Source organism: Thamnophis elegans, chromosome 9 (genome assembly GCF_009769535.1).
Source record: "Thamnophis elegans isolate rThaEle1 chromosome 9, rThaEle1.pri, whole genome shotgun sequence".
Classification (NCBI taxonomy): Eukaryota; Metazoa; Chordata; class Lepidosauria; order Squamata; family Colubridae; genus Thamnophis; species Thamnophis elegans.
In genome coordinates, this window is record NC_045549.1 from 74,648,611 (window position 1) to 74,674,371 (window position 25,761).

General features: G+C 44.8%; 1 protein-coding gene across 1 annotated transcript; it reads left to right on the forward strand.

The window, feature by feature from the left end:
- The first annotated feature begins 1,353 nt into the window (after window positions 1-1,353).
- On the forward strand, window positions 1,354-24,758 carry GUF1 (GUF1 homolog, GTPase). Its single transcript, XM_032224521.1, is given in 19 exon segments — window positions 1,354-1,718; window positions 2,330-2,914; window positions 3,656-3,767; window positions 5,252-5,400; window positions 5,918-5,998; window positions 7,461-7,538; window positions 8,723-8,806; window positions 10,771-10,835; window positions 13,014-13,217; window positions 15,441-15,580; window positions 16,061-16,184; window positions 16,439-16,571; window positions 16,889-17,032; window positions 18,400-18,533; window positions 19,391-19,492; window positions 21,611-21,730; window positions 23,033-23,069; window positions 24,441-24,501; window positions 24,504-24,758. Coding segments are annotated over 18 exon segments (1,992 nt in total). The 5' UTR covers window positions 1,354-1,718; window positions 2,330-2,758; the 3' UTR covers window positions 24,572-24,758.
- Window positions 24,759-25,761: the final 1,003 nt, after the last annotated feature.

Sequence of the window (25,761 nt, forward strand, 5' to 3'; positions counted from 1 at the left end):
TGCTATCTGCAGTTCAGCGGTTCTAATCTCACCGGCTCAAGGTTGACTCAGCCTTCCATCCTTCCGAGGTGGGTGAAATGAGGACCCGGATTGTTGTTGGGGGCGATATGCTGACTCTGTAAACCGCTTAGAGAGGGCTGAAAGCCCTATGAAGCGGTATATAAGTCTAACTGCTATTGCTATTGCTATTCTGCTTTTTTTTTCTCTCTTTGAAGGCGTTTCTCTTCTCATTCCAAGAAGCTTCTTCAGCTCTGACTGGATGGACTGAATGGAAGGATGGAAGGATTTATATTCCTTGCAGACAGCTGGATATTTTCATCCTTTTAGGATGCAATTGAATATTGTTTGTTCGCTTCCCCTTTTGTGATTCCTCCAATACTTACGTTATTAATTTTATTTGTTTGTTAACTTAATATCCTTCACCTTTCCTGCCAAGAATTCAAAGGGAACGGGCACGGCAGTCCCCATTCCACCACCCCTTCCAATCCAGGCAGCCCTTGACTTACGACCACAATTGCTGTTGCTAAGACATTTGTTAAGAGAGCTTTGCCCCGTTTTGCAACCTTTCTGGCCACCGTTGTTAAGTGAATCCCTGACGTTGTTAAATTAGCAACAGGGTTGTTAAGTGAATCTGGCTTCCCCCTTGATTTTGCTCATCAGAAGGTCGTAAAAGGGGGTCACGTAACCCCGGGACCCTTCAACCGTCGTAAATGTGAGTCATTTGCCAAGCGTCTGGGATTTTGAGCATGGCGTCGTGAGCGTGTAAAAGGATCACAAGTCGCTCTTTTGAATGCCGTTGTCAGATCTCCTGCTGGAGCAGGGGGTTGGACTAGATGTCCTCTGAGGTCCCTTCCAGCCCTGGATTGCTGCGCTGTTTCAAAGTCCCCTAGGCGAGCTGCAGTAATGCAACCTTGCCTTTAAACTACGACTCCCATAAACCTTTGCTGCTGGCCCCGCCCGCTGAGGCTGCCGGGAGCTGTAGTAGCTTCCTCCCCCCCCTTCCCAGGCGGTTAAACCAATAGAACGCTTCCCCTGGCTTCTCTGCTCTAAGGCGCATGCGCGTGAGATGCTTTCGCCACTTTCCCCCCTCGCGTTATAAACTTACAACAAATATAAAGAGTGATTGCTTTTGTTCCCAGGTTGACACTTCCGAGCCCCCTTTTTCCCCCAAACTTTCCTAAGAGTTTTTTCTAAAGCGTTTTCCCAGGAAAGAAAAAATTATTTGCAAGGCGCAGCTGCGACTACATAACCCATCAAGCAACTGCAGGCCGGTGGAGGGGGGGCGTGCAAGGGAGGAAGGAAGCAAGCAAGGGGCAGAAGGAGAGAGAGCAAAGGGGGGGGAACTGGCCGCAAAAGCGAACCCCACTTGTTCTCCCGCGCGTGCAATTGCACCCCATTGCGCGTTGCACGCCGTTGCAATTGCACAATATCCGTGCATTGCAATCTTGCACCCGGTTAGCTATCTAGGGCCCCCCCTTTGCAAAATCAGGGCGTGCAAAGGGCATCATCTCTCTGGACCTTTTCTATTTCCACTCTGGTGGAAGGGACCGGCGTGTTTCTTGGCTAACACGCGGGGCAGCACAGGCTTGGTCCGGACCGGACCCGGTGGGGGGAGGCGCCGAAGCCTTGCTGCGAGTCTCTGCTGGGCTGGGGACGGTCCCGGGGCCTCCTTCCATGAATCCGGATTCCCAGGAAGCGCCAACAAGCACGCTATCCAGGTAGTCCTCGACTTGCGACGCGACGCTTCGCTTAGTGACGTCCGAAGTTTACAACGGGGGTGGGGGGGGGAAGGGACTCCGGACCCTCACCCGTTTTTCCCCGGCCCTAACTGCCAACTTGGGACCATCGCCCCATTCCCCAGGGTCCCGTGGTCCAAATTCAGACATTTGGCAACTCGACTCGCACTTACGACGGTCGCAGTGTCCCGGGTCCGCGTGACATTCCCCCCCATCCCTTTTGCGACCTTTGGACAAGCCGAGTCCATGGGGGAGGCAGGTGTGTTTTAACAACTAGCTTAACAACTGCAGGGATTCACTTAACAAGGGCGGCAAGGGAGGTCATAAAAACGGGTCAAAACTCACGATCCCCTTTTGCGGCCTTCTGACAAGCCAACCCAACTGGGAAGCTTATTTAACATCTGCAGTGATTCTCTTAACAACGGTGGCGAGAAAGGTCATTAAAATGAAGGCGAAATTCACTTAACAAATGTTCTCACTTTAGCAAAGGAAAAGTTGTTCGTAAGTCGAGGATTACATATATTGGATGAGGTGGTGGAATTGGGACTCTGTCAGCTTGCTGCAATTGAAACCGCTATCTGTTATTCTTTTAGGTCAATCGGCATCGTATAAAGAGAAGAAAAAGGAGTGAAAATCAGAAGCAACGGAACGCAAGAGCATAAAAAGGAGAGGAAATTTAAATTTCCATTAAATTTTAATTCGCAGCAACCTCGTTCACGATAAAATTGGAGCAACTGATGCATATTATTTTAAAAAAACAAAGCTAATATTTTGGGGGGGGGCACAATTTATCCAGCCTATCCCCCCTATATGAAAAAGGAAATGGACACAATGATTTTTGGTGGGTTTTGTCCTGCCTTTTTTAATGTTCATTTTACCTCTGTTCTTTTGATGGAATTTGGACTAAAACGTCCTGTGGTTATTATAGAAATGAATATATCTGTGGAAGCGTTATTCTGAATAATAGGCCTCTCTGAACATTTCCTGTGTTCAGCCTCTATCTGGGGATTAAATCTGGAAGGATGCCTTCATTTCTGAGAAAGGCATTATATCTCTCCATCAGGGGTCATCAGCTGAGCCACAATGCTACTTTTCTTTCATATCTTTCTCTTTCGGCATTAAAACCTTCCCTACATCATGCTGCTCCCTCCAGGAAATATTGCTCAAAGACAAACAAGGTGATTGCAATTTGTTACTTACTTGTACAGAAAGAGTTCAGCTTTTTTTTTAAAGCAATCTAACTTTTACACAAGGGTGTCTGATCAGAAAGGTCGACAGTTCGGCGGTTCGAATCCCTAGCACTGCGTGAGTGAGCTCCCGTGACTTGTCCCAGCTTCTGCCAACCTAACCGTTTGAAAGCATGTAAAAATGCAAGTAGAAAAATAGGAGCCACCTTTGGTGGGAAGGGAACAGCGTTCCGTGCGCCTTCGGTGTTGAGTCATGCCGGCCACATTCCTAAAACCCCTTTGCACTGTGTGTTCTGTTAAGATACAGCCTGTTGTGCCTTAAAATGGCCTCTACTGTGCAGCACAGTGGAGTTACCATGATAATGGCTTCGCAGTACTCCACAAGGGGGCTCCCTCTGGTAATGGGGAAAATCCAACATTAGAAATTACATTTGGTCCAGACATTTTTCCCCCTATAAATTAATACCCAACAATCAGTAATCAGCTAGTATTAAATATACATTCCCTTTATTATATATTTTTTTCTGGCAAAATGCCTAACCAGAATATTTCTGGCTTTAAATCTATATGTTGCTTTATCGTTTTTTTCTAACCACGTACGTATTTTCATCAGGAAATGTAAGTTATTACGATCCAATCAGAATATGTTTTTGTGAAAGTACTCTTGTGGTGAAACAGTTTTTAAAACGGCTTTTAAGTAATTTGTGTTCTTCTTTTTTTAAATCTTTTTAGGATACAGTGGACATGTCGTTGTTTCCTGCAGAAAATATTAGAAATTTTAGCATAGTCGCCCATGTGGATCACGGAAAGAGTACGCTAGCAGATCGGCTGCTGGAAATAACAGGTGCCGTAATTTTTATAAAGCGCGTGCCTCTGTATTTGCCTATTTGGTTACAGACTGCCAGGCCAAGTTTCTTGTACTTGTTCAAAACTCCACGAGGAAAATCGTTTCCGATGTTTCAGATCCCCAATTTGTAAAACATCGTGTTTCTCCGTGGAAGGGAGTCTTAAAATTTGGGGAGTTTTAGATCACATGATCGTGGGGAATGCTGACATGGTCATAAGTGTGAGAAATGGTCTTATCCCCTCTTTTCCAATACCATGTTGTGGCCTATCAACCACCGGCCCCTTCAGCAGCCAAATCAGAGGAGGAGGAGGAGGAGGAGGAGCAGTGGGAATCCGGGTCAGCATCAAGGCAACTGACGAGCTCTGAGGGGGAAGAGGGAATGGAGCTGGCAGAGAGAGAGAGGGAGGGAGGGAGGGAGAGAGAGAGAGGCGGAGATTGGGCCGGCCGTCAGCCCTCAGATAGAGAGTCAACAGCCCCCTCCTGAGAGTCATCAGGAGGTGGCTGATGAGGAAGAGGAGGAACAGCTGGGTCCAGTGCCTGACGCGCGGATGCGCAGAATCTCTGGGCCGGTGCTTGGGACGGAAGAGCCACCACTGCTAGCGAAGCCCCACCCTAGCTCTGGGGATAAAAGGCAGGGGGTGGAGATGAATAGATGTGGCAAAGGAGAGGAGAGCAGTGGAAATCTATGGGCCGGTCCTTGGGACAGAAGAGCCACCGCTGCTAGCAAAGTCCCACCGTAGCTCTGGGGATAAAAGGAAGAGGGCGGAGATGAATAGATGTAGCAGAGGAGAGGAGAGCAGTGGAAATCTATGGGCCGGTCCTTGGGACAGAAGAGCCACCGCTGCTAGCAAAGTCCCACCGTAGCTCTGGGGATCAAAGGCAGGGGGCGGAGATGAATAGATGTGTTAGAGGAGAGGAGAGCAATGGAAATCTATGGGCCGGTCCTTGGGACGGCAGAGCCACCGCTGCTAGCGAAGCTCCACCCTAGCTCTGGGGATGAAAGGCAGGGGGCGGAGATGAATAGATGTGTTAGAGGAGAGGAGAGCAATGGAAATCTATGGGCCGGTCCTTGGGACGGCAGAGCCACCGCTGCTAGCGAAGCCCCACCCTAGCTCTGGAGATCAAAGGCAGGGGGCGGAGATGAATAGATGTGGCAGAGGAGAGGAGAGCAGTGGAAATCTATGGGCCGGTCCTTGGGATGGAAGCCCCACCCAAGCTCTGGGGATCAAAGGCAGGGGGCGGAGATGAGTAAATGTGGCAGACAATTATTCATCTCCCTGCTGAACAAACTTGTTAGCCTGCGGCGAGGGAGAAAGTTTTTGCCGGGGCTGTCGCCGTTCCTAAGAAAGGAATCTTTGAGTTCACTTCAGACGTTTTTTTTCGTGTGTGGGGAGCTGGGTCAAAACACCTGGCAAGACAACGCAGCTCTGCCTCTCTTCACAATGATGAACCATAATCAAGGGCTCTCTCTGATCCTCCAGGAGCAATTGCCAAAACAGACCATAATAAGCAGGTGCTGGATAAACTGCAAGTGGAGCGCGAAAGAGGCATCACGGTGAAGGCTCAGACGGCCTCCCTCATTTATAACCACGAAGGAACAAATTACCTCTTGAACCTCATTGATACACCTGTAAGTACACGGCTGGCTGTGACTGGGAAGTTTTGCCGCAAAGCTGAAAGCCAAAATCGGTGGCTGCCATCCAGGTCTTGGGTTGTTAGGCTCGCACTGCGCTGTCACCTCCTGATATATTAACCGCAACCAAGCCTTCCGCCTGCTTGTTGAGGTTCCCCATTATTATCAAGAGGGCGTGAAAATGTTGCGGCCCACCAGTGGCCAGCAGAGTTGGCAGAAGACTCGGACAGTGAGGACGTTGGGGAGGAACCTGGGCCAGTCCTGGAGTCTGGGGAAGGCTCTGAGGGGGGCTCTGTGTCAGAGGCAGAGAGCGGGCCAGGGCCGTCTGACAGTTATCAGCTGACAAGTTTCACACAGATAAAACACCTTGTTGCATTCTGATCGCTTGGATTTTTCCAGGACAAATATGGTATGCTTTGATTTATAAAACGTGTGTGTGTGTGTGTGTGTGTGCGGATGACACCCCAGCAAACTCTTGATGCCCTTCATCCGTCGTTTCTTCCCTTCTGCTCAGGGCCACGTGGATTTTAACTATGAAGTGTCACGGTCGTTGTCAGCCTGCCAAGGAGTCGTGTTGGTTGTAGACGCAAACCAGGTAGGCTTTCAAAATTAAGTCGAGTGTTGTTTCTGAAGGGGTGAAACAGTTCCCCGCATACAGGCTATGAAAAACTGGCTCAGCAAACAAATCGTCGTCTTCTTTTAATGACCCTATAACCCCTTGCGGGGTGGAATCCAGGCAACTGAATGAAGCTGAGTGTTTACTGGCCCACTGCCCTACCTGTTGCCAATGAGGAGTTTTGTTCGGCAGATCTATTCTCATCGTTTCCCAGAGAGAGAAATATCTGCCTTTGCCTGGGATCGAACTCACAGCCTCCTGATGGTGAGGCCAGATCGCCATCACTAGGCCACCTCACCACTCTTGGCACACCATACAAAGGACTTTGTTAAATAACCTTCAAAAACACAAACCGAAAGGGATCTCTCATAGGTCTTTGTAAAAAAAAACAGGAATTGGTGATCTTAGTCAGGAATCTTAAATGAAAGAATAAGCTGGAACACGTGAAATTTTCTGTCCATATTAATTTCCCCTTTTGAGGTGCATTAAGGATTTTCAGAGATGGGATACCTGCGTCGGGTGCCTTAAAACTAGGCCGATGAAGGCAGAAGGAAACAAATGGTTACAGTACTGTTGAGCTTTTAATCAGATACGATATTATTTTATTGCCCTTGTTCTAGATGTTTTATGGGCGTTTAGAGACGCCCCCTCTGCCTCCCAAGATTGGGCACCAAAGTTAATAAAAACAGCAACTATGATCAGTGGCGGGATTTAAATAATTTAACAACCGGTTCTCTGGCGGGATAGGCATGGCTGGGTGGTCATGTGACTGGATGGGTGTGGCCAACTCAACGTCACTCATCGCACTAACCCTGCCTCCCGGCCACTCGCCTCAAAGGCAAAGGGGGAATTCAGCAATTCTGACCGGTTCGGACTAATCCCACCACTGGCTGGCCATGCCCCTGCCCATTTTTCAGGCCGTTTTCGGCCATTTTCCAGCCTAAAAAGTGTCTGGGGGCGGGGTTAGCCAGTTCCCTGAAGTGGGCAGAATTTTCCCAACCGGTTCACCTGAACCAATCCGAACCGGCTGAATGCCACTTCAGGCTACGATGTTTCACCTGGAGTAAATCTTCTTTTCGTGCTTTCTTCCCGCTTTGGTTCGTGACCATCGATGCTATTTTTGCCCAAAATAAAAACATCGGTGGGGAAAATCCAACATTAGAAATTAGGTTTGGTCAGGACATTTCCCCCCAGCCCCCTTATAAATAAATATAGGGGTTATCAGCTAGTTAGGAATAAAAATGTTACTTGCTCTGTTTCTAGTATTTACAGCTAATCTTTGTTTCAGGAGTCCGAGCAGAAAAAATGTACGTTTCTCTCTATTGTTGCATCGACAGATTTCTTTGGGGCTTCTGTTCTGCTTAAGCAGCTATTTTTGCAAACGATGTAAAACATTACTGCGAACTGTTCGGAATTAATATGGTGTTGTTGTTTTTTTTAGGGTATCCAGGCTCAAACAGTAGCGAACTTTTACCTCGCATATGAAGCACAACTTTCAATCATTCCCGTTATAAATAAGGTAAGATTTCCACGTTCTGCACAGCATCGGTTAAATTTTAGATATTTTGCAAATCGTACAGGCGGTGCTTGGCTAACGACCACAAACTGAGCTCAAGATTTCGGTGGTTAAACGAGACGGTTGTTAAGTGAGTTTTGCCCCATTTTACGACTTTCCTAGCCACATATGTTAAGTCACTGCAGTCACCTGGCGATTGGCCCACAGTCACCCAGCTGAGTTTGGTGGATAAGGTGGAACTAGAACTCACCGTCACCTGGTGATTGACCCATACTCACTCAGCTGGATTTTATGGATAAGGCGGGACTAGAACTCGCCGTCACCTGGTGATTGGCCCAAAGTCACTCAGCTGGCTTTTATGGATAAGGTGGGACTAGAACTCACTGTCTCCTGGTGATTGGCCCAAACTCACCCAATTGAGTTTGGTGGATAAGGTGGAACTAGAACTCACCGTCACCTGGTGATTGGCCCATACTCACTCATCTGGCTTTTATGGATAAGGCGGGACTAGAACTCGCCGTCACCTGGTGATTGGCCCAAAGTCACTCAGCTGGCTTTTATGGATAAGGTGGGACTAGAACTCACTGTCTCCTGGTGATTGGCCCAAACTCACCCAATTGAGTTTGGTGGATAAGGTGGAACTAGAACTCACCGTCACCTGGTGATTGGCCCATACTCACTCAGCTGGCTTTTATGGATAAGGCGGGACTAGAACTCGCTGTCTCCTGGTGATTGGCCCACAGTCACCCAGATGGCTTTTATGGATAAGGTGGGACTAGAACTCCCCGTCACCTGGTGATTGGCCCACAGTCGCTCAGCTGGCTTTCATACCTAAGGCGGAACTATAATTCACCGTCTCCTAATTTCTAGCCTGGCGCCTTAACCAAACTGGGTTTTCTTCTTAAAATGGAGACTGACCTTAGGCCCTTTCTAAGATTACACGTTTATTTGTCAAGCCGCTTCACGCATTTGCTCTAAATAATCCTCTTTGCCTTAAAAGATCCAGATGTTTGTTCAGATTATTAGTATTAAAAAAAAAATAACAACAGCAAATGGGCAAAGGTCACCCCATCACCCCTCTAAGAATATATTATCTTTTCTCATTTCGCAGCAATGGAATTCCAGCTTTGCTTCATGGCTGCGACTGGCCTAATCTGAATTAATATAATCGTTTCGCTGTTTTGCAGATCGACCTCAAGAATGCCAACCCAGGGATGGTGGAAGCTCAGATTGAAAACACCTTTGATATTCTCAAAGAAGATTGCATTCGAGTAAGACGCCCTTTCCCAGTTTGCAAATATACCTGTGCTTTTTTTTCCACCCCCACCCACCCACCCAATGTGTAGAAATGGTTTTAGCTGGATAAGCCAAATGATTTTCTGAACCGCGCACTGCGAGGGCGGCCCGTTCAGAAGCAGATTGCTTGAAATCCCATTCAAGGGAGTTTATAGTACATGTGTATAGGATCACAGCTTGATGCTGAAAAGTGATGTGCGCTCAGTTGTGTTATATGCAGAGATTTCCCTGAAATCGTCCTGAAGGCTGATAATTTGCTTGCGAGGATGGATGGTCACTTTTGACAGTATAGATCATTTCCTTGTTTGGGTTTGGCAGCTGAATCTAGCTAATTGTGCCCTTCCTTCCTTCCTTCCTTCCTTCCTTCCCGACTTCCCGACTTCCCTACCTACCTATCTACCTAACTTCCCTTGCTCCTGACATTGCTTGCATCTTTCCTTTCCCTCCCTCCCTTCTTTCCTTCCTTCCTTTCCTTTCTCCCTTCGCTACTTCCCTACCTATCTTCCCTCGCCCCCTCACTCCCTTCCTTCTTTCTTTCCTCCTGCCCTCTCTCCCTCCCTCCCTTACTTCCCTACCTACCTATTCCCCTACCTTCCCTCGCTCCGCCATTGCTTCCTCCCTTCCTTTCCCTCCCTCCCTCCTTCCTTTACTTCTTTCCTTCCTTTCTTCCTCTCTCCCCCTCCCTTCCTCTCTTCCCTACTTACCTATCTAGCTGCCTTCCTTTGCTTCCTCCATTGCCTCCTTCCTTTCTTTCCCTCCCTTCCTCCCATTCTCTTCCTTCTTTCCTTCCTTCTTCCTTTTTCTCTCTCCCTCCCTCCCTCACTTCCTTCCTTCCCTACTTAACTACTGTCTACCTGTATCTACTTACCTTTATTTGCTCCCTTCATTGCTTCCTTCCTTCCTTTCCCTCCTTTCTCCCTCTCTCCCTTTTTCCCTCCTTCCTTCTTTCCTAAACTCTTTCTTTGTCTAATGATACTTGGCCAAATATTCTATTCCTATTCTGTTCTTTCCGTTCTGTTCTATTCTATTCTTATTCTGTTTCTATTCTCTATTATTCTATTCTTATTCTATTCTATTTTCCGATATTCTATTCTATTATATTCTTTTCTGTTCTATTTCTTCTTCCAACTTTCCCTTCATCCTTCCTTCCTTCCTTCTTTCCCTCTCTCTCTCTCTCTCTCTCTCTCTCTCTCTCTCTCTTAACTCTCCTCCAGTTAATTTTAACATCTGGTTTCTCTCTCTCTCTCTTTTTTCTCTTTCAATTATAGGAAAGATAAAACTTTCGAAAGAAACTAATTTTTACAGCTCTAGCTACCTACAGTGTGTTATCTTGATGTTTACTTTGCTGAAATATTTACTTCCGTTGGGAAATGGCTGTGATTGTCAAACAAACAGCACTTTTATGCTATTCCTTGGGCAAGAATTTTTCAGATACAGGCAATCCTCGACTTAAGAACAATTCACTTAGCCACCGTTCAAAGTTACAGCGGCACGGAAAAACGTGGCTCACCATCGTTTTTCAAAGTTACAAATTTTTCAGTGTCCTCGTGATCGCATGATCAAAATTCAGGTGCTTGACCACAACTGACTTGTATTTATGACGGTTGCAGCATATCCTGGGGGAGGGGGCGTCCCGTGATCCCTTTTTTGCCACCTCCCGACACGCGAAGCCAATGGGGCCAGCCAGTTTCACTTAACAACTGGGTTACAAACCAACTTATCCACAGCAGCGAATCCCTTGCCACAACGGTGCCAAGAAAGGTCCTATTATCCAATGTCTCACTTAACGACAGAAACCTTGGTCGTAAGTCGAGGACTGCCTGTATAAGGAATGTTACAATGGAAGCAATTCCCTTGGACTAGTTTGGGTGCCTCACAGCCATCCCTAAAATGAGGCCAAATTGTTTGCGTGTTTTTTTTCTTAAATCTCTCGTTTCAGATTTCAGCTAAACTCGGAACAAATGTTGAAAGAATACTTCAGGCGGTGATTGAACGGATTCCCCCGTAAGTTGGCTTTTTCCTGTCACATTTTTTTCCCCCTCAGAGTTGTCACTTCGGATTTGAATACGTACAGGTTGTCCTCAACTTACAGTTGAGTTTAGTGACTGTTCCAAGTTTACAACGGCACCTAAGTGATGATACTTAGGCTGCAAAATTCCTCTTTGTTAAGGGAGACGTTGGTTAAGTGAGTTTTATTATCTTTCTTGCGCCAGTTGTGAAGTGAGTCGCTGGAGGGTAAGTTACCACATGGTTGTTAAATGAATTTGGCTTCCTGTTGTGACTCAGCAGAAATTTGCTGTGAGTTGAGTCGGGATGCAAGATTAACAATGCAGCTGGGGCTCGTTAGTGGCGTCTTCTGGTGATAAAAGGTCGGATAGTGGTTGCAGGAGTCAACGTTCATTCGTTCATCATTCATCGGTCGTGGTTTGTTTGTGAGAGACACTTGGAGAAGTGATTTGCTTTCTGTAACCCTGATTCAAGGAGACACTTGGAGAAGTGAATTGTTTTGCCGTAAGAGATTTTTGTTTTGCATTCTGTTATCTTCTGCCAGAGACTTTATTTATGTTTATTTTTGGGCTCGCAGCCAGTCTGAGCCGAGGACTGATAAAGTTCTTTCCTTTTAAGTTTGTCTGCCTGTCGTCTGTTAACGAGCGAGGAAGGGGGGACAGAACAGCTTCCCCGTTAACTTTTCTTGGCCAAAGTTTGCAAAAGTGTGATACCTGGCTCAACAGCAGTAATTGGGAGAGGGATCTTGGAGTCCTAGTGGACAACCATTTAAATAGGAGCCAGCCGTGTGCAGCAGCTGCCAAAAAAGCCAACACAGTTCTAGGCTGCATCAACAGAGGGAGAGAATGCCAGGTTAATAGAAAGTTATAGTTATTGTTATGAAGTTTTGTTTTCTTTTTGTTATGATATAGAGCACTATTCATATGATATATAAAGGACAATAATGATCTCAAATGTATAAGAGTGGGATGATATGAACACTTTTGGTATAGCATGTAGTGACCATTTTATATTAGAAAGATCTTTGTATATTAAAATGGACCAATGATGATGTAATGAACAATTGATATACATATGATTTGAAATACTTAACTATATACTATAATACTATATGGATTAATAATTAATAATGGAAAACTCTGGATGATTGGTGACATTATGGTCAATTGAAAACATGAATGTATATTATAAATTAATGGGAATTTTTTGTTCTAATCTTCGCTTTTTCTCCCTGGAGATAGGTGATATTATAATACTTTAATTTTTTTTTATTAAAAGTTTTTAAAAGCTTTTACAAATATTTACCTCACCTCCCCCAACCTCCCCCACCTGAACCCATCTCCCCCCACCCAACCTCCCCCCACCCAACCTCCCAGAGCAAATAAAGGGTATAAATCTTTAACAACCATATTCTAAAATAAACTAACAGACTTTAGCATCATCCCTCACTTGTACTTCAACTTGCCTTTTGTTAAATTAACTCTAAACAGGTTATATCATTCCTTGCTCCTTCAATCATAAGCTATCTGGAGTTTCTTAGTCCCATATTTATTTTGAATATATTCAATCCATCTTCTCCACTCCAACTTATATTTCTCGTCCGAATGGAGATAGGTGATATTATAATACTCTAAAGGCCCATTGTTAATTGGATAGATAATTATGAATTCAAGGAAATAAGGATTGTTACAAATGAAAGAATATTAATGGTGATTTGAACACATAATGCTCAATGACAGTTATGTTTAATGCAAAACCAGTGATGTTATTCTTAATCTTAAGAATTGACCCACAAAAACTTGTAACCAAACGACATTCTTGATGAAATGAAGGAAAGTTGGTTTTTTCTTCTCTTGCTTTGTTTTCTATGTGTTGTTTTGTTTAAAAAGAATAAAAATATATTAAAAACAAAACAGAGGGAGAGAATCAAGATCACGTGAAGGGTTAATACCACTTTGTAAGGCCTTGGGAAGGCCACACTTGGAATATTTGCATCCAGTTTTGGTCGCCACGATGTAGAAAAGATGTGGAGACTCTGGAAAGAGTGCATAGAAGAGCAACGAAGAGGATGCTGTTATAATCTGATCTTTCCTTTTGATGGGGGGACACTGGATGCCGAGCGATAATTTTCTACAGTTTTTTTTGTGACATCTTATCGGTCATCTTGTGAAACAGGCCGGCGGTTAATATCCATGAGCCCTTGAAGGCGCTGGTGTTCGATTCCACCTTCGACACCTACAGAGGGGTGATCGCCAACATCGCACTGTTCAGTGGAGAAATCCACAAAGGCCAAAAGATCACAACGGCTCACACTAAGAAGGTTTACGAAGTGAATGAAGTAGGGATTCTGACACCCGACCAGCGGCCAACCGATAAACTGTAAGTTTTGGTAAAGCCCAAGAGAGCGGGTGTTGTGGCCCGCCAGCAACCAGCACAGCTGGAAGCAGAATGGCCGGATGCCCTTCCAGTCACCAATGCGGAGTTTTGTTCATATTGTGGCCAGCAGAGCTGGCAGCAGATTCGGACAGTGAGGAGGTTGGGGAGGAACCTGGGCCAGTCCTGGAGTCTTGGGAAGGCTCGGATGAGGGCTCTGTGTCAGAGGCAGAGAGGGGGGCCAGGGCCGTCTGACAGTTATCAGCTGCCTTCAGAGTCAGACATCAGTGAGGCAGAAGAACAGCTGGAGCCTGTTCCCAGTGTGCGAATGCGCAGAGTTGCCAGATGAAGGGAACAGCTAAAGAACAGGGGTCGACTTGGGAGGAAGGCCACAGGTGGACGATGAATGGCCCCTCCCAGAGGGAATGAAAGGGGAGTGGAGTTTGCAGGAGTTCGCTTCATTGGTTTGTGACTCTCCGAGACTCCTTGCCAAGTTCTGCAGATCTTCTAGTCCATCCCCATTTCAGAAAAGTGGTTGCCCAATCTCTCTCTCACACACAAACACACATGAACAAATGCAAATTAGTAACCTATGACTATCACTAAGTCATAGTGATAAATTAAATTATCTTATTATTATCTTATTATTTTTAAATTAAATGATTTATTAAATTAATAACCTATGACTATCACTAAGTGTTGTACCTTATGATTCTTGATGAATGTATTTTTCCCTCGCTTTTTTCTTCCCCCTCCTTTTTATGTACACTGAGAGCATCTCTGCACCAAAGACAAATTCCTTGTGTGTCCAATCACACTTGGCCAATAAAGAATTATATTCTATTCTATTCTACTCTTTATTATTCTATTCTATTCCATTCTGTTCTATTCTATTCTATATTCCAATATTATATTCTATCCTACTTACTCTACTCCACTCCACTCCACTCCACTCTATTCTATAGTCCGATATTCTTTTCTATTCTATTCCATGCCATTCCATTCCATTCTTTCTCTAGTCTATTCCATTCTATATTCTATTCTATTTTCCTATTCTATTCTATACTATTCTATTCCATATTCTATTCTATTCCATTCCATATTCTATTCTATTCTCCATTATTCTATTCCATTCCATTCTTTCTCTATTCTATTCCATTCCATATTCTATTCTGTTCTCCATTATTCTATTCCATTCCACTCTTTCTCTAGTCTATTCCATTCTATATTCTATTCTATTTTCCTATTCTATTCTATACTATTCTATTCCATATTCTATTCTATTCCATTCCATATTCTATTCTATTCTCCATTATTCTATTCCATTCCACTCTTTCTCTATTCTATTCCATTCTATATTCTATTCTATTTTCCTATTCTATTCTATACTATTCTATTCCATATTCTATTCTATTCCATTCCATATTCTATTCTGTTCTCCATTATTCTATTCCATTCCACTCTTTCTCTAGTCTATTCCATTCTATATTCTATTCTATTTTCCTATTCTATTCTATACTATTCTATTCCATATTCTATTCTATTCCATTCCATATTCTATTCTATTCTCCATTATTCTATTCCATTCCATTCTTTCTCTATTCTATTCCATTCTATGTTCCATTCTGTTCTCCATTATTCTATTCCATTCCATTCTTTCTCTAGTCTATTCCATTCTATATTCTATTCTATTTTCCTATTCTATTCTATACTATTCTATTCCATATTCTATTCTATTCCATTCCATATTCTATTCTATTCTCCATTATTCTATTCCATTCCATTCTTTCTCTATTCTATTCCATTCCATATTCTATTCTGTTCTCCATTATTCTATTCCATTCCACTCTTTCTCTAGTCTATTCCATTCTATATTCTATTTTCCTATTGTATTGTATTCTATTCTATTCTATTCCATATTCTATTCCATTCCATACTCTGTTCTATTCTCCATTATTCTATTCCATTCCATTCTTTCTCTATTCTATTCCATTCCATTCCATATTCTATTCTGTTCTCCATTATTCTATTCCATTCCATTCTTTCTCTATTCCATTCTGTTCCGTTCTATTCTTAAAACAATACAACTCTTTGCAACTCTTCCAACATCCAAAGTTGGCCCAGCGCTCTTTCTAGGCATTGTACAGTTGATGTAACCCAATTCCTAATCGTCTTAGTCTACTATGACTTGAAACGTCTTTGTGTAATATCGTAAAAACTTTCTTTTAGATATGCTGGCCAGGTTGGCTACCTGATTGCTGGAATGAGAGAGATTATGGATGCTCAAATAGGAGATACGGTGTATTTGCATAATCAGCCGGTGGAACCGTTTCCTGGGTTTAAATCCGCAAAACCAATGGTCTTTGCAGGTAAGGGGGGGGGCACTGGTCAAAAGACTTGGGGGGGACGGGGGGAGGGTTTAAGTCAGGTTTGACTCCTAGTGGCTGCCTGGACTAGTTTTTGCAGTTTTCTTGGCACAAATTTTTAAAAGTGGTTTGCTGTTAAATTCTTTGAAAAGCTGACAAAGAGAGGACCGGCTCATAGATTTCCACTGCTCTCCTCTCCTCTGCCTTCTGTGCATCCGTGCGTCAGGCACTGGACCCAGCTGTTCCTCCTCTTCCTCATCAGCCACCTCCAGACCTGGGGTCTGTTGACTCTCCAGCTGAGGGATGACAGGCAGCCCAGGCTCCGCCTCTCTCTCTCTCTGCCAGCTCTATTCCCTCCTCCCCCTCGGAGCTCTCAGGTTGCCTCGATGCTGACGCGGACTCCCACACCTTCTCACCTGATTCGGCTGCGCAACAAGCCACAGCATTGCCTTTCTGGCTAAACGCCACCTTCTCTTTGGACAGGAGTGTTTCCAACGGACCAGTCCGAATATTCTAACTTGAAGGGAGCCCTGGAAAAACTGACCCTTAATGACTCCAGTGTAACCGTTCAACGGGATAACAGCCTGGCGTTGGGGGCCGGATGGAGGTGAGTTACCCCTCCATTCGTCGCTCCAGGCAGTCCTTGATTTAACAACAGTTCACTTTGCGACCCTTCGAAAGTCACAATGGCACTGAAACCAGTGGCTTAGGACCATTGTTCACACTTAATGACTGTTAAAACCTCTCCGTGGTCAGCTGATCAAAATTCGTTTGGCTTGGAGATTGAAGAATGTTTCGTTTAGCGAAATTGCAAGGTTGGTACCCTTTAAAAAAATCTCATTTGTAATGTTGAATTTACAGGTTGGGGTTCCTTGGCCTTTTACATATGGAAGTTTTTAATCAGCGCCTGGAACAAGAACACAACGCCTCGGTCATTTTGACAGCTCCCACGGTTCCCTACAAGGCCATCCTTTCTTCCCCCAAATTGATAAAGGTGATGATTTTTTATTTTTAAAAAAAGTTTCAGGTTGTTAGTGCGTGAGGATAAATTGAGCGTAATTCTTGGCAGTTTCCACAAGTTAGTTGAACTCTCCAGGACTTAGTACATCATGAAGCTGGTCAAATATGACATTTTCCTCTGGAATATAACTTTCTCGTGTGGCTCTTCGGCTTTGAAACGGAGATCAGCACCGCCTCCTAGAGTCAGGAACGACTAGCACATATGCGCGAGGGGAACCTTTAATTTTTTTCTTTTACTAAAAAGCTTTTAAAATAGCGTCTTTTCCTCTTCTTCTTTTCCTGTTTTTGCAGGAACACAGAAAAGAGGAAATCACGATCGTGAATCCCGCCGAGTTTCCTGACCAATCCATGGTGACGGGATACCTGGAGCCGATAATCCTAGGCACTATCGTGACCCCTAAAGAATATATTGGACAAATATTAGCCCTTTGCCAGGTTGGTGCGTCAGGTGGGGAGCGTTGTGGCATGGAGGGTGTGATTTCTGACAGGCTCCGTGGTTGATTAATCAATCCTTATTGAGCTGAGGGACACGAGGGATTGCATTTATCTGCAGGAATTTGTCTGGCTTTGCGGTAGAAACCCCTGAATTTTAAATCAGCGGCTCTCAACCAGCGACGCACGTTGTCACTGGCCCGGCACAGGCCAGTGAAAAATGTAAGCCTTTAAAACTTAACATCAGTGATCATAATGGCCGACCTTCAATCATGTGAATGCTTTGCGGAGAATATATGGGGTTTTTTCCAGAGGTGAGCGTGACATAATGTAACAACAGGTTCGCCCAGCACCGAAAATGTGCCCGCGCGCCTTCGGCACATGCACAGCTTCAAAAACACAGCGATATAGGATGGGAGAGCGCCGGGGCAGATGTCCAGGCCCACCCGCTGAATGCCACTACCGGTTCAGACAAACCGGTCCAAACCGGCAGCAGCTCACCACTGAGATCTTTGTTTCTAGAATGGCAAGACGAGGGATTTGGATAAGTCGGCTCGGTTTTGCACGTATCGTGCGAAAGGTTGGGAGCCACGCTAATACCACCACCCACCCACCCCGACGCTGTCGCGAAACATCTTCCGCCTCTCTAAACTGAGATCGATTGCGCAGTACAGGGAGCCCTCGACTTACAACTGTTCCTCGTTCAAGGTTACAACGGCACTGGGAAAAGTGACGGAGGACCGTGTTTCACACTTACGGCCTTCGTGGCGTTCCCTGTGATCAATATTCAGAGCCTTGGCCACCGGTTCATACTTACGACCGTTGCCGTGTCCCCTTTTGACAAGCAAAGTCAATGGGGAAGTCGGATTCACTTAACAACTCTGTTACTCACTTAACAACCGCCGGGATTCACTGAACAGATAGCAATAGCTGTCAACTCCCAACGTTGTCATAGTGAGAGAAGGGGGAGGAGTGCATTCCACGCATACTGTCGGCTGAAGTCGGATCTCAGATGGCTGCAGCAGGCTTGGGAGGGGTGCACCTCATTGGGGAATGTGATTTATGACACAGACTGAGGGGAGGGAAGGAACGGGGGTAAAGTTCAGCTATAAATCAAACAAAGCAGAGGCTTGGCTGCGAACAGATCTTGCCTATGGTGCTTCTAATAAATGACTAGTTTTGTGCTGAAACTTGGCTCGATACTCATGAATCAATTAGGGCATTTTTAGGAAACCTTATAGCATTCAGACTTATATACTGCTTTGCAGTCCAGGCGCATGGACGAAGCGTGCACGAAGCAAACCGGTTGCTAAGCCGGTAGGATCGCACCCCCTGGGTGTTCATCTCAGACTGTTGTGTGATTTTGTCAGACTCGAAGAGCGGTTCAGAAGGACATGGTGTACATGGATGACTACAGGGTCATGTTGATTTATCTCTTCCCGCTGAACGAAATTGTGGTGGATTTCTTTGATGCGTTAAAATCCTTATCGTCTGGTTATGCCAGGTGAGTGAACTCGGTTATATCATGGTTTGAGACTTCCCACACTGTTCTGAACCCGCTCCCCAAACACGACAAACTCTCTGATGTGAACTCAAAAGATTCCTTTATTAGGAACGCCGGCGGGCCCCGGCAAAAAATTTCTCTCTCACCGCAGGCTAATAAATCCGTACGGCAGGGAGATGAATAATTGTCAGCCACATCTATTCATCTCCGCCCTCTTCCTTTGATCCCCAGAGCTAGGGTGGGGCTTCGCTAGCAGTGGTGGCTCTGCTGTCCCAAGGACCAGCCCATAGATTTCCACTCCTCTCCTCTGCCACATCTATTCATCTCCATCCCCTGCCTTTGATCCCCAGAGCTAGGGTGGGGGTTCGCTAGCAGTGGTGGCTCTTCCGTCCCAAGGACCGGCACATAGATTTCCACTGCTCTCCTCTCCTCTGCCTTCTGTGCATCTGTGCGCCAGGCACTGGACCCAGCTGTTCCTCCTCTTCCTCATCAGCCACCTCCAGCCCTGGGGGCTTTTGACTCTCCATCTGAAGGATGACGGACAGCCCAGGCTCCACCTCCCTCCCTCCCTCTCTCTCCCTCCCTCTCTCCCTCCCCTTCTCTCTCTCTCTCTCTTTATTATTAACTTTTTGAAAATGAGATGTTTTTTCACATGGGGCTCAGAAGGTGCAAGACATCCAAATGCATTGAAGGCCACGAGAAGTTTTGACACATGCCCATACACATGTATGCACAGGTAGTCCTCAACTTACAACAATTCATTAGTGACAGTTCAAAGTTACAACATGGCTGAAAAATTGTGCCTTCCAGAATGCTCGTATGTGATGTTAGTTGAACTGGCCTTTTTCTGTTTCCAGCTTTGACTATGAAGATGCTGGGTATCAGCCTGCAGATCTTGTCAAAATGGATATTTTTTTAAATGGAAAATCTGTGGAAGAGCTGATAACTATTGTTCCGAGGTAAGTCAATTGTATGCACGTCCCTTTTTACAAATCCAATCAGAATAGAACTTGGAGGTCATCTAGTCCAACCCTGTGCTCAAGCAGGAGACCCTGTACCATAGGGTCTCCTATACAGACTTGAACATTGGGCGCTATCTAATAAAATGAAATTCAAGGGTGAAAAAACTCAGGTTCTGTATTAAGGCAAGAAAAACAGGTACAGTATAGGTGGTACCTTGCTCAATAGTAGTAACTGTGAGAGGGATCTTGGAGTCCTAGTGGACAACCATTTAAATAGGAGCCAGCCGTGTGCAGCAGCTGCCAAAAAAGCCAACACAGTTCTAGGCTGCATCAACAGAGGGAGAGAATCAAGATCACGTGAAGGGTTAATACCACTTTATAATGCCTTGGTAAGGCCACACTTGGAATATTTGCATCCAGTTTTGGTCCCCACGATGTAGCAAAGATGTGGAGACTCTCGAAAGAGTGCAGAGAAGAGCAATAAAGATGATTAGGAGACTAAAACATATGAAGAACGGTTGCAGGAACTGGGTATGTCTAGTTTAATGAAAAGAAGGACCAGGGGAGACATGATAGCAATCTTCCAATATCTCAGGGGTTGCCCCAAAGAAGAGGGAGTCAAGCTATTCTCCAAAGCACCTGAGGGCAGGACAAGAAGCAATGGGTGGAAACTAATCAAGGAGAGAAGCAACTTAGAACTGAGGAGACATTTCCTGAGAGAGAGAACAATGAATCAGTGGAACAACTTGCCTCCAGAAGTCGTGAATGCTCCAACACTGGAGGGGTTTTAAGAAGAGATTGAATAACCATTTGCCTGAAGTGGTGTAGGGTTTCCTGCCTAAGCAGGGGGTTGGACTAGATGACCTCTAAGGTCCCTTCCAACCCTGTTATTCTATTCTATCCTATTCTAATTCTTCATTCCATTATTCCATTCATATTCTATTCTGTTCTGTTCCATTTCAAATAATAATAAATATCATTTGAATAAACTACCCAAACGGTGGGACGAACTTAACAAATTTGCAGTTTGTAACTCTGGCAAGAAAATTGGTAAAAACGGGGCAAAACTCCCGGAAGAAATTGGACAAGGTTCCAAGTAATACTTCCGCAACAAAGAGAACTCCGAGGCCGGCGTATTCCTCAAATTTCTCATTTAACAACATACATTTTGGGCTCAGTTGGGATCGTAAATGGAGGGCTACCTGTAATCACTTCCTACAATCTTCCGGGGTGTATCGCTACGAATATGGGGGTAAGACCTATTCTTCTTTCTTTCTTTCTCAGAGAGAAAGCCTACTCTGTTGGTAAATCCATGTGCGAGCAATTAAGGGAGCTCATCCCACGATTGTGGAAAGAGATTGCAAGTTGCCCTCGATTTATTAAATTTGTTAATGGCTTCCCAAGAGCAGGAAGCAAACTTTTATTAATTGACTGTGAATTCTGCTCATTGATGTCCGGCAAAGTCTTTCAAGGGAGGATTTACAGTCACAGACCTTATCTGGCTTGGAGAGCTGCCAGGCCGAGATCTGCAGAACTTGGCAAGGAGTCTCGGAGAGTCACGAATCAATTAAGCGAACTAATTGTCTCCTGCAAACTCCACTCCCCTTTCGCTCCTCTTTTATTCCCTCTGGGAGTGGCCATTCACTGTCCACCTGTGGCCTTACTCCCAAGTCCACCCCTGTTCTTTAGCTGTTCCTTTCGTCTGGCAGCTCTGCGCATTCGCACACTGGGAACAGGCTCCAGCTGTTCTTCTGCTTCACTGATGTCTGACTCTGAAGGCAGCTGATAACTGGCATACATCCCTGGCCCCCTCTCCGCCTCCCACATGGAGCCCTCCTCAGAGCCTTCCCCAGACTCCAGGACTGGCCCATCTTCCTCCCCAACCTCCTCACTGTCCGAATCTGCCGCCAGCTCTGACAATGGGTCACAACAATTAAGTGAGTTGTGGTCGAGAGTAGTAAAATCTGGAAAGATTCTGTCTATTGCATTCTAGCAAATCAAAGAACTGAATCCGTGTGGGGATTTTTTTACCATCGTTCTTGGGCTCCGTTCCTGATGTCCATGGTTGATGTCCTCTGGGGTAAGACCCATTCCTACTTCTCTTTTCTTTCTCAGAGAGAAAGCCTACTCTGTTGGTAAATCCATGTGCGAGCGATTAAGGGACCTCATCCCACGACAAATGTTTGAAATTGCGATCCAGGCAGCTCTCGGCAACAAAATAATTGCCAGAGAAACGTAAGTCGTTATTCTCAACTTGGTTTTAAATGACAGCCTTTTCTTTTCGGTTCTTCTAGCAATTTTTTTTTAAAGCGGCTACTTGTCCTTGCTTAGTGACCATTCGAAGTTACAACGGCACTGAAAAAAATTGGTTTTTTTTCCACATTTACGACGGTTGCCGTATCCCCGTGGTCATGCGACCCACTTTTCGCGACCTCACAATCCAGGGTGAAGCCAGATTCGCTTAACGACCGCGTTACTCATGTAACAACGGCAGCGATTCACTTAAGAAAGGCGACAGGAAAAAGTCGTAAAACGGAGCACAACTCAGTTAAACCAATTTCTCACTTAGCGTCAATTTTGATCGTTAAAGTTGAGGTCGACCTTTATAATCCTAGTTTCTAAAGCGGGCGTTTTGAGATTGGAAATTAATCAATTAAATTTGGCCTTCAAGGAAATATGTCCCTTCAGAAAAGTAGGTGGGATGTATAGTTGGTCCTCAACTTATGACAGTTCATTTAGTGACCGATTATATTATATATACTATATCCAATTGTATGCGTGGCACCAGAGCCTAGAGGTGGAGCTCTAGACTCAATAATCAGGAGGCTGTGAGTTTGATTCTAGGTAGCAGCAGATATTTCTCTCTCTGGGCACAATGAATAATTATCTGCTGCGAACTCCATGTAGGTGTCAGGAAGGGCATCCTGCCAGTAAAGGCTCAGCTCCATTTAGTCACCCCAATTCCAACCCAACACAAAAGGACAGTTAAAAAGAAAAGAGAAAAATCCAAATATTGTATTCCCGTAAGCATGGAAACGGGAACTTTAAATAAACTTAAATTTTTTAAACGAATAAAACTTTAAATAAATGAAATAAAATAAAGACTAATTTTTAAGTAGCTGCTCAGTGCCGGAGCGTTACCCATTGGGTTTGATTTCTTAGCCTTTCCAATTGCAAAAAAAGATTTAAAAGAACACAAATTAGCAACGATTCGCTGCTTCAGAACTCCAAATTGCAGAATACTTTGGATTATCCTTTTAAAAGGCAACTCCAGTTGCCAAGGTGAGCCAAGGTGGCGCAGTGGTTAAATGCAGCACTGCAGGCTACTTCAGCTGACTGCAGTTCTGCAGTTCGGCTGTTCAGATCTCACCGGCTCAGGGTTGACTCAGCCTTCCATCCTTCCGAGGTGGGTAAAATGAGGACCCAGATTGTTGTTGGGGGCCATATGCTGACTCTGTAAAACCGCTTAGAGAGGGCTGAAAGCCCTATGAAGCGGTATATAAGTCTAACTGCTATTGCTATTGCTTTATTTTCCAGGGTGAAAGCTTTTAGAAAGGATGTGCTGGCAAAATGTGTAAGTATTATTTCCCCACCTCCACCCCCCGTTTTCACAAGTCTTAGTATTTCATTTTTAAAAATATTCTTCTTAATGTAAATTAGCCATTTCTTTTTTTTTTCCTAAGTAAGATTTTTATCCCCTTCATTTAAAGTTTGAACCTGGGTTAAATTCACCTGGTGTGTTTGATATAATTCTTCACAGTTTTTAAACTTGTTTTTCATTATTTAGGATAATAGCAATGAAGCGGGGGGGGGGATCAACACTGACTTGTATTTTTTCTGGTTGCTATTGCAAATTATTAATTATTAATTAATTAATAATTATTAATTTCAGAATGAGGGGTCCTTGGCGGTCTCTGAGATTGCTTGTTTCCTTGCAGACATCTCATTACCAAACTGGGTAACACCATCAGTTAGAAGGGAGTGAGGTGTGTGGAGAGGAGGAAAGGATTATGGGGTACTTGGTTCTCTCCGAGCTTTTCTTGCAGGCATTTCTGTTGAGAGTATACTCCTAGTGTTGGGTAGATTCAATATAGATTCATATACAATACCAAATGGTCGATGTTGCTTTAAATGGGTGAATCAGCTGTAATTAACTTTACAATCAGCTGTAATTAATTTTACAATCAGAGGGAGTCAGGAAAGCTCTCTCTCTCTTCTGCTTTTCCTATGCTTGCTAACTACTTACTGGAAGGTGAACTGCGACTGTAAGCAATTGTTTGTTCTTTGAATTGTGTTTGAACAAATACCTACTATCACTGCTTGTGAAGCTATTAGTAGTAGTAAAGCTACTTGTTTTTACTAGCAGTGTCTGAGACTCTATTCGTCTCTTATTAGCAACCTTCTCTCTAGCTGTACATCCCGCTGCACTATTTTCTGTCTCCCAACGGAGATACCCCCTAAAACAGTTTCATTACCCAACTAGGTAACATCATCAGTTAGAAGGGAGTGGGGTGTGTGGAGAGGAAGAGTGGGGGGGGGAAGGATTGTGGGGTCCTTGGGTGTTCTCTGAGCTTGCAGACGTTTCCATGACCCAAACTAGGTAACATCATCAGTGCTGGAACAGAGTGGAGTTTCCTTCTGGTGGTCTCTTCTAAGCACTGATGTTGTAACCTAGCTGGGTCATGGAACGTCTGCAAGAAAACCACCAAGCTCAGAGAGCACCAAAGACCCTCCATTAGTAGTCCTCCTCCTCCCCTTCCTTTCTGTAAACCCTACTCCCTTCTCGCAGTGATGGTGTTACCTAGTTGGGTCATGAAACATTTGCAAGAAAACCACCCAGCTCAGAGACCACCAAGGACCCCCCCCCCTCATTTCATCCCTGAGCTACAAATATTCTCCTTTACTGGTGTTAACCCAGGAACTTTTTAAATGCTTTGTCCAACAGTACGGAGGTGACATTACCAGGAAAATGAAGCTTTTGAAGAGGCAAGCCGAAGGGAAGAAGAAGATGAGGAGAATTGGAAACGTGGAAGTGCCAAAGGACGCCTTTATCAAAGTTCTCAAGAAACAGCTTGACAGGTAGCTGGCTTCCAGCTGTTGGGCAAAGCCAAGCTTGAGGAATTGTTGAGCCAGCTGTTTACAAACCGAGGACTACCTTGAATTGGATCTCACCTGTTCCGTGTACAGATTTGGCATCGTTCTAATGGACCCATCCAATGAAGCAGCAAAACTAAAAAAATCTAAAATACAGTTTAACATCTGAGGATATTGCAACCAATTTTTGATGCCTTTGAGATGTCTGTTCACTTTTTTCCATACTTGATTACAGTCCGCGCCCTTGGCTGCACTAGATTAAAAAAAAAACTGGGTACAAATAGTTATCCTCAATTTACGACTACAATCATCCTCTTTTAACGACCCCGTAATCCCTTGCAGGGCGGAGTCTGGGCAACTGGATGGAGCTAGCAGTGTTTTGTTTTGTTTTTACTGGCCGGATGCCGTTCCCTGTCGGCATTGCGGAGTTTTGTTCAGCTAATATATTCTCATCGTGCCGAGAGAGAGAGAGAAATATCTGCCTCTCCCTAGGATCGAGCTCACAGCCTCCTGATTGAGGCGAGAGCTCCACTTTCTAGGCCACCGCACCACACTCAATTTACGACTGCAAATTTTCTCTTGCAAAATGAGGGAGTTTTGCCCCATTTTGCGACCTTTCTTGGCACAGTTAAGTGACTCACTGAAGTCGTTAAGTTAGTTAGCATAGTTGTTAAGGGACTCCAACATTCCTGTTGACTCCTTGCTCAGATCCAATTTGAACTGAGCTGTTTTGTCAACTCTTTCTCCTGGTGGCTGCTTAGCTCCAACAATGGCTTCCTGTAGAGTGCAGTACTGCAGGCCACTTCAGCTGACTTGCTAGTTCAGCGGTTCAAATCTCACCGGCTCAAGGTTGACTCAGCCTTCCATCCTTCCAAGATGGGTGAAATGAGGACCCAGACTATGGGGGGCAATATGCTGACTCTCTAAACCGCTTAGAGAGGGCTGAAAGCCCTATGAAGCGGTATATAAGTCTAACTGCTATTGCTATTGCTAAACCAAATCCAGAAAACTCCCACCACAGTGAAGGGGGGGGGGGGGGGAAGAGGGATCCCATCAGGAAATATTCCCCATCTTCCTTTAAAAACGCAAGACGCTTGAAAAATGCAGGGCAACCACAGGCGAGAGCCATATATGCCTCTTTACTTGCGCTAAAATCATAAGGAGTGTGGCTT